A 6,263-nucleotide genomic window follows, 5' to 3' on the forward strand; every position below is an offset into this window, starting at 1 on the left:
ATTTCTTTTGTCTTTGTTTTTCAAAAGAAATTGTTTATTTCATTCATTCCTGTATATTGAATTAGACTTGGTATTTTTCACTATTGAAGTTACTGATGAAAGCAATATGAAGTTCTGAATGACTCATTGAGTTTTACATGTCTGTTGTCATTAAAAGCTAGTTTTGATTAACTATTTAATCACAATTACTTTTATCATTTAAGAGGTTCACTTCCAATTTTACTTATTGATCTATATTACTAAGTAATATTGGAAAATTATAAAAACATGTCAACTCAATTAAGTTAGTAAGTTAACATTTTATATTATATTAGAGTAATAGTTATGCAATTCATAACTTAGAGTAAATAGCTTATCTTTCATTTATCCCTTTATTAGGCCGATAGGCCTTCCTTTGAAAGAGACTTTCGTCGTCTCTTTGTTCCTCATGCTGACACCTGGCGGAATGGGCAATTTGCTTCGTATTTGTTCAGGCTTGATTATCACGCTGACACCTGGCGGAGTGGTTTCTGCAGCCGATTTTACAGTCAGTTGTTACCCATTTTACGCCGGAGTTCCAGTACACCACTTGGGTGCAGCACAATCCCAAGTCCAGGTGCATACACCTGTCTGCACAAACTCACTCCTCCCTCTGCATTCGATAGGGTTTAGAGGTCTGTTCTCTGAGGTTCGTTGCTGCAGCTCCTCTTTTCTTCCTCTCTTGATTTTCTTGTTTGCCGACATCGACATTTCTTGTTATTCTTCAGCAGAGATGGCCTTCTCGTCTGTCTCCGTGACGGTGCTGATGCTCTCTGTCGCCTTCCTGTTGATTAATCTCTTCGCACCTTCTGCCAATGCAGAGGCTCCCGCTCCTGCTCCCTCGTCCGACGGTAAGATCTCGGTCTTTTATTCTTTTTTTTTTTTTCTGCTTTTTCCGACATTAAAGTTCTGTTCGGTTCGGTTCATTAGGGGATTCGTCACGGGATTTATAACAGGATTGAAGGAAATTATCTTGATGTTGCAGGCACCGCCATCGACCAAGGGATAGCATAAGTGCTCATGTTCCTGGCGCTGGCTTTGACCTACCTCATCCATCCCCTGGACGCCTTCCCTTACAATCTTTTCTGAGCTGCTGGAGATCCGTTATCCGTTTCTTGACAGAGACTATCAGTTTCTTGACAGAGACGAAAGAAAGGGCCTGGATTTGTATAATAGATGGAATTTGAGCATCGGATTTACGTTAGATGACGATGTCGTGCCTGGCAGATCCGAAGGGTTTATTTTTGGCTGCTATTTGATTTTTCTATTACTATTTGTTTTAGGTATTTGGCAATCTTTCTGATTTTTGACAGACACTCTGTAATCTTCACAATTTTTTGGCTCTGTGAATGCTATACTAAGTCTTTCGGACTGCTTTTGCTCCATTCTTGTTTAATATGATTGGGTGATTTTACTAATCCGCTAAATGTGGCGGTTATTTATGGGGTGTTGCTTCATGAGTTTTCATATGCGGTATCTCAACTTAAAATGCAGCTTGGCACTAATTTGATCAAAATGTCAATGTTTTTGTGGCAAGAGGAAGCAAACGATTTATCGGCAGAGAGGTTTCTTGGGATAGTGGGGAGTTTCGAATCTTTGAAGGAATTTGACATTGGACTTTGGCCATCGCTTGAAAAGATGTTGGTTCCTTTCTACAAGCTACTCGAGAGACTTCCCAATCTCGATCGTTTGGAGGTTCGTTGCATGTCTATTCGGGTAAGGAATTCATTTTTATGCTAATTTCTTCTTACTCTTATTCTCATTATGCATGTATAATGTTAAAGCCTTGCTTCCCATGGTATGATGACAATATGGAGTCCAAAGCTGTGTTGTGTATTTATGTGCATCGTGGGCAAACTGACCCGCTCTTTATTTATGTGCATCGTTGGTGTGCATCAGCAAAGGCTAGGGCTAAAATCTCATCTAGGGCAGAGTTGACTGATATGCTTTCTAATTTAATGCAGGAGCTAGCCAGAGATCCAGTACCAGCACGCTTAAGCATTCCGTTGATTAATCTTCAATTCTTAGGGGTAGATTTAGTTCAATTAGATGATAGGGAAATCGCCGTGGTAGGTTGCTTGCTTTAGAGCACTCCTGCTCTTAAAATTATGGACTTCATCTTACTAGAGGAATATGCGAAGACACAGTATATAAAGTTTTTGGAAAGGATATCGGAATTGGGGAGAGCTTCCACGCAGACAAGGATACACAAAGAGTGGTACCATAGGAGCCGCTGAAAGATACTCACTTCAGTAACCGTTGATTAAACATATAATAATGGAAGATACATATTCATATATTTTATTTTACAGTGTTCAAATGCATTTTAGAGGAATTTCCTTCTCGAGGTTTACTGTTTGAACAATTGATGGTATTCACTGTGTAGGCTTTCGTAAATCACAGTATTATATATCGAATGGACATGATTTTCAGACATCGATAACAATTGTATCAGCGTGAATATAAGTGTAATTTAGGCGTTCAAAGCTTTGACTAAGAAGAATTTGTTAAACACAATGGGCATTAATACTAAATTTTTTTTCTATTATTCTTCATCCTACAGTATTAGATGAGAAACCCAGCTTGTGTTAGACTGAGGTGCCATAAATGGACAAGTTCCTCATTCTCATGTTATCCATGATGATGAACCAGCCCATAGATGGATAAGTTTTACATTATCTTGGAGTTTCAAGTTACCAGCTGCTTGTGTGCAGTGTCTCAAGTATTGTAATTTCTTTTATTACACTAAAATATGTAATGTATTGTAATTTCTTTTATTACACTAAAATATGGAATGTATTGTAATTTCTTTTATTACACTAAAATATGGACTGCTTTTGCTCCATTCTTGTTTAATATGATTGGGTGATTTTACTAATCCGCTAAATGTGGCGGTTATTTCATTTCCTTTTTCTTTTTCTCACTAAACTGGATCTGCTATGCTGAAGTGCACTTCTGTAATCTAATGTTTAATTGTTAGCGAAAGAGATTAGTAAGCTTAACACTGTGGTTCTGCAAAATTAACTGTAAATCAATTGAACTGGAGGGTTAGTAAAGGGTTATTGTTGCATCAGATACACTAATTAAACTGTGAGTTAAATGCATTAAGTTTTAAAGGTTTCAACTTACTTTCAAGTGTTTTCTAAATTAAATATTGATTATTTTAAACTTGTCTAACCTCCTTGGAATGTTACCATGCTCATCTCTAAACACCCCCTGCCCCGCAAGGCCTATATTGCCCTTGGATCTCCTATCAAAACAGAATTTACTCAATGCAGAGCGACTCCAAGTCTGGATGCAGCCTGCCATTTATGCAAAAACTACTTTCCTGAATTGTAGAAGATTTTATAAGTAATTTTGAGATGATAATATATTAAGTTTGACTGAAGAAATGAAATAATTGACCTCGTTGACAATGTATAGTGTTTTACAAAGTGGGCATGTCAATTGCGAGGACTTTTGCTCGCTGTACTGTTAATAATTATAAAATCATTCATAATGGTTTCTTTGATTGGAATTGTTGTGTAAAATTCTTCTCTGTTGTGGAATCAGGGATGGGTGCTACTTTGAACGCAGGCAAATCCAAGAAGGGTTCGATAGTAGCAGTATTTGGCCTGGGGGCTGTTGGGCTTGCTGTAAGTACTAATAACAAGTGCCCTCTTTATGTTCCACTGTATGCATATTAGTATATGTTGCAGTTTTAAAGTCCTCAAACCTTTTTCTAGGGACTATTCTGTTCACTTCCCCTACCTGCATTTTCATTGGGACCAATATGATGAGGGTAGAGTTTAATTATATGTTAGCCTTCTGACCCGAGTTTAACTACGCAGGCTTGTGAAGGTGCAAGAATTGCAGGAGTTGCTCGAATAATTGGAATCGATTTCAATAATGAGAGATATGAACGAAATAATTGTATATTTCCCACTTCCATTATTGGAAAATCTGTGTACATATGTTGATATGTTGACTTGTAGAATTGCCTTTTTAACCCTTTCTTGTAATCTTTCCTTTCTCAGCAAAACAATTTGGAGTAACGGAATTTATAAACCCTAAAGAGTACGAAAAACCTATTCAACAGGTACGTTGAGCTGCCCAAAATGATCATCAAACTCTCTCCCAGATCAGAGTATTGGTTGCTTTTGACTAGTGTGGTACTTTAGTACTTAGGTGGGGGAGATTTTAAGTTTTCGCATGGAGTGCACTCATTCACCATCCATTCAAAGCAGTGTAGACTCTTAATTTCCAAACACTTATAAAAAATGTTTACAGGTAATTGCGGAAAAAACTGATGGAGGGGTGGACTGCAGCGTCGAATGCACAGGGAGTATTGAGGCCATGGTTCAAGCTTTGGAATGCTGCCATGATGTACTAGCTCTTGGTTTCCTTTGGTTTAAGATACATCAATCATTTCAATTCTAAGCTGTAGCTTTAAAGTTTAAACTGATTGCTTCGATTTAATTAAGAAAATGCAGGCAATGCATATGTTTGATATCAGAGTTTTGTTTTTGCAGGGTTGGGGTGTAGCCGTTTTAACAGGGGTCCCTCGTTCAGACGCAGTCTTTAAAACGAATCCTGTAAACTTTCTGAGCGAGAAAACGTTGAAAGGAACCTTCTTTGGAAATTATAAGCCTCGTACTGATTTGCCAGGCCTTGTAGAGATGTATTTGAATGGGGTAAGACTTCATAACATAGTTGTAACAACTTATTCAAACCATAATTGTAGATAATACTGTGTGGTCATATTTCCCAGTTGTTTTTTTTTTTGTCCGTACCATGACGGGAGCAATCTATGCTTATCATATCTAATTAGAGTTATAATTACGGTTTTAATCTTTCCTTCCTTGATTGTTAAATTTGCAGGAGCTTGAACTGGATAAATTTGTTACAGACAAGGTTTCTTTTGCTGACATCAACAAGGCATTTGATCACATGCTTAAAGGAGAGGGTCTGAGAACTGTAATTAAAGTCATCCAGGATTAGTGACAAATATGAACACAGTTGGAATATCTCCAATGTTATGAAGGCATGCTGAACTATTTCAAACTGTTATGTGATTAATGTCGTGGCTTTTATGTGTAACTATGGTATGCAATTAAAGTCCTGGAAAGCATGTAAACAGTTATAATAATTTTAGGGTAAGTATGATGTTTAAGTTTTGACACTGCTGCTTCCAAAACAACCATCCAAAAGGTCATTACTATAATAGCTTGATTAGAAATAGATTGAATGAGAAGGTCCAGATGGGGTATTCAATCATCTCCATCCATCTGTTCTGCATCCTCAGTGCTTACTTGAACAATATATCAGCCTTCATATTTATCCCTTGCAGACATGCTGAAAAGATAATGACATGGAATTTTTCCTTGCTTCTCTGATTCTGTCCAATGATGGGCCAGCTGCAAATTTTCCTGATTGAAATTTCCATTTGACCTCTCTGCAATGTGTTTGGAATCTCTTATCACCTATAGACAATTTAAACCTTTCTCTATTGCTATTTTCAGAATCTACCAAAAAGCATAAAGTTCTGCTCTGTTGTTTGATCCATCTCCTACAGCTCTGCTTTGAAACTGATCTCGTAATTGTCTCTTAAAGTAATGCCTCATGATCCACAATAGCTGGGATTACCTTGACAAGCCTCGTTGAAATAACTCCACACTATTGTTATATATATATCGGGGGATCTTAGTATTATTTGTTTCTTTTCCTTTAAAGGTGGCTGTGTCCCTTAATATGCATATCTATTCTTGTGTCAAACTTGATTAGGAATAACATCTTTGTTTTGAATTCTTTTCATTTCTTGCTAGCCAAATAGCTTAAGTCACTGTACAAGGACAGTCTGATGCCCACATGTAGTTAATACAGAATGTATTTTGAAAACTAGGATTTAGCTTTGTAGTGCTTGAATCATCATTTCATGTTGGTTTTCATTTGTTAGTAGCCAGATCATTTCTCTTACAATATGATTGTAATATATTTTGTTTCTCTTACAATACGATTGTAATATCTTTTGTTTCTCTTCTGTGGGAAATTTTGTACAGGAGTTCAAACAATGTATATAAATAGAAAGATGCAGAAAATGACAGTCAAATTTTGTACTTAGAATTATGACAAGAAAGCCCCTACTGGGTTTGTGAGGAAAGAGAGCTTCAACACCAGTTCTGTCTCCAACCGCCAAGATGATCAGTATGCTACTAACATGTTTAGTGAAGAATTTCTGCTATTCTCTTGTAATTTATAGGCCCCCA

At 37.0% G+C, this 6,263-nt stretch overlaps 1 protein-coding gene, 1 long non-coding RNA gene and 1 pseudogene across 3 annotated transcripts; all 3 read left to right on the forward strand.

Moving 5' to 3' along the window:
• Positions 1-674: 674 nt before the first annotated feature.
• Positions 675-1,403, forward strand: LOC149168015 (uncharacterized; annotated as a pseudogene). The gene is made up of 2 exons (XR_016260987.1): positions 675-869; positions 1,004-1,403. The product of XR_016260987.1 is annotated as an uncharacterized LOC149168015 (transcript).
• A 234-nt stretch (positions 1,404-1,637) lies between these two features.
• LOC149168016 (uncharacterized) lies at positions 1,638-2,324 on the forward strand. Its single transcript, XR_016260592.1, has 2 exons — positions 1,638-1,734; positions 1,983-2,324. It is a non-coding gene; the product is annotated as an uncharacterized LOC149168016 (long non-coding RNA).
• A 1,134-nt stretch (positions 2,325-3,458) lies between these two features.
• Positions 3,459-5,177, forward strand: LOC149168017 (alcohol dehydrogenase class-P-like). Its single transcript, XM_089430669.1, has 7 exons — positions 3,459-3,486; positions 3,571-3,653; positions 3,849-3,930; positions 4,026-4,096; positions 4,288-4,383; positions 4,530-4,691; positions 4,879-5,177. The coding sequence occupies exons 1-7, from the start codon at positions 3,459-3,461 to the stop codon at positions 4,996-4,998; spliced, it is 642 nt and encodes a 213-aa protein (XP_089286795.1). The 3' UTR covers positions 4,999-5,177.
• The last annotated feature ends 1,086 nt before the right edge of the window (positions 5,178-6,263 follow it).

Source organism: Pinus tabuliformis, chromosome 5_1 (genome assembly GCF_031772625.1).
Source record: "Pinus tabuliformis cultivar Carrire ecotype Pingquan chromosome 5_1, CPIR1, whole genome shotgun sequence".
NCBI lineage: Eukaryota > Viridiplantae > Streptophyta > Pinopsida > Pinales > Pinaceae > Pinus > Pinus tabuliformis.